Raw genomic sequence first — 1,819 nt, forward strand, 5'->3', positions numbered from 1 at the left:
CTGATCTAAAATATCTGTGATGTTAGGTAGTGGATATGAGTCTGATATTGTCTTCTCGTTCCATTTTCGATAACCTATTACCATACGCCAGCGCTTGTTTCCTTGAGAATTTTTTGGAACAATCTATACAGGTGAGTTATATCCAGATTTTGAGAGTGATATCGACTCATGTTTAAGTAAATCAGTTGTTTGTTTTTTAATTTCTTCTTTATGAACAGGTGGGTATCGACTCATGTTTAAGTAAATCAGTTGTTTGTTTTTTAATTTCTTCTTTATGAACAGGTGGGTATCGTAGATATTTACTGTTTAGTGGATTGTTATCAGTCGTTTCTATTGTATGTTAAATATCTTTTGTACAACCTAATTTATCTCCTGGAATATGTAATTGATATGGATAATTTCTAATAGATTTTAATAAATATTCTTGTTCTTCTTTTTTTAAGTTATTAATTTCTAACATTTCCTTTAATTTTTCAATTCTTTTTTCATCTGTTTCATTTTTTTTTGCGCCCTTTTGCCAAGTTCCACTTCAGTATAATCTAATAACTCTACTGGGGGTATTGTAATTTCTACTTCCTGATTAGTAGTATTTGTAGTAAATACTCGTGCCATTTCTTCATTCACTGAAACTAATGCTTCTCCTAAATATATTCCAGATTCGGTGGGTATTAATGGTAAGTATCCTGTTTTTAACTCATTATTTATTACTGGTAATTTAATAAATTGTTTTGATCGTCTTTTTAATTTAATCACTGTTCTTTTATTTACAGTTAAAATTTCTACTGATCCGATTGTAGTTATTCAATTACTACCTATTCCAAATAATTGGCATCTTTCCTTTTTGTTTATTATTAAATATTGCTTTAAAGTATTAACTTTTATTAAATTTAATTCGGCACCTGTATCTACTACTAATGTTACTTCTTCGTTTTTAAAATTTTCATTATAGATTTCTATTTCCGGTGACTTTATATTTTCCATGTATTGCACCATCATTACTATACGCTTAGTGAGTGCCTTATCTTTTTTAACAGATTCAATATTGAACCCCTATGTTGAATCTATTAAATGATTTTTGAAAATTCTTCTTTTAGTTCCTGACCATTTTTTATTTCTTTTTGTTGCGCAAAACAATTTTCATATTTACGCCCTCGTCTTTTGCAATAACCGCACATTTCCCAACATTTTTCAGCTATATGCCCCATCATATTGCACTTTGTACATTGTCTCTCCTCGGGTTTATTATTTGGAAATTCTGGACAGTTAATTTTATGATGTCCTTCCTTGACACAATTAAAACAACTAATTACTTTTTTACAATTTTCTTTAACATGACCCGGTTTATTACAATTAAAACAAAATTTTGAATTCCTACAATCTTTTCTAACATGATCTTCTTTACCGCATTTATAACACTGAATAGATTTATCATATTCTTTTGGTTCCCTTTTTATAAATTTACCTCGAGAATTAACATTCCTATTTTTATCCTGATTACTATCTTGATGGGATCGTTTTTTATTATTTATTGATTCTTTTTCTATAAATCTTACTCGCGGATTTTCCTTAAATCTTTCATTATATTGCATTTTTGAATACTTCGCACCCCTTTTATTATTTGAAAAGATTTCTAAATCTGTCAAATTTTCTCTTCTTAATGATTTAAAAAATTTAATTCCCACTCAGCTTCCCTAGCTAGTTTTATAGCTTTATGAAGATCTACTGGACACCCTAATCTTACACGTAATGATAGTTCTGACTATAGTCCTAATACAAAGCTTTCTCGAGTATTTTCTGTAACAGCACTTTTCATCCCTAA

At 29.0% G+C, this 1,819-nt stretch overlaps 1 protein-coding gene across 1 annotated transcript; it reads right to left on the reverse strand.

Annotated features, from left to right (window-relative positions):
• Nucleotides 1-229: 229 nt before the first annotated feature.
• On the reverse strand, nt 230-1,333 carry LOC127279871 (uncharacterized). Its single transcript, XM_051302517.1, has 2 exons — nt 900-1,333; nt 230-683 (listed from the first exon to the last, which is right to left on the reverse strand). Exons 1-2 carry the CDS (start codon nt 994-996, stop codon nt 466-468), a joined length of 315 nt encoding a protein of 104 aa, XP_051158474.1. The 5' UTR covers nt 997-1,333; the 3' UTR covers nt 230-465.
• Nucleotides 1,334-1,819: the final 486 nt, after the last annotated feature.

Source organism: Leptopilina boulardi, unplaced genomic scaffold, assembly GCF_019393585.1.
Source record: "Leptopilina boulardi isolate dan_hultmark-lab unplaced genomic scaffold, ZJU_Lbou_2.1 LbouV2_224, whole genome shotgun sequence".
NCBI lineage: Eukaryota > Metazoa > Arthropoda > Insecta > Hymenoptera > Figitidae > Leptopilina > Leptopilina boulardi.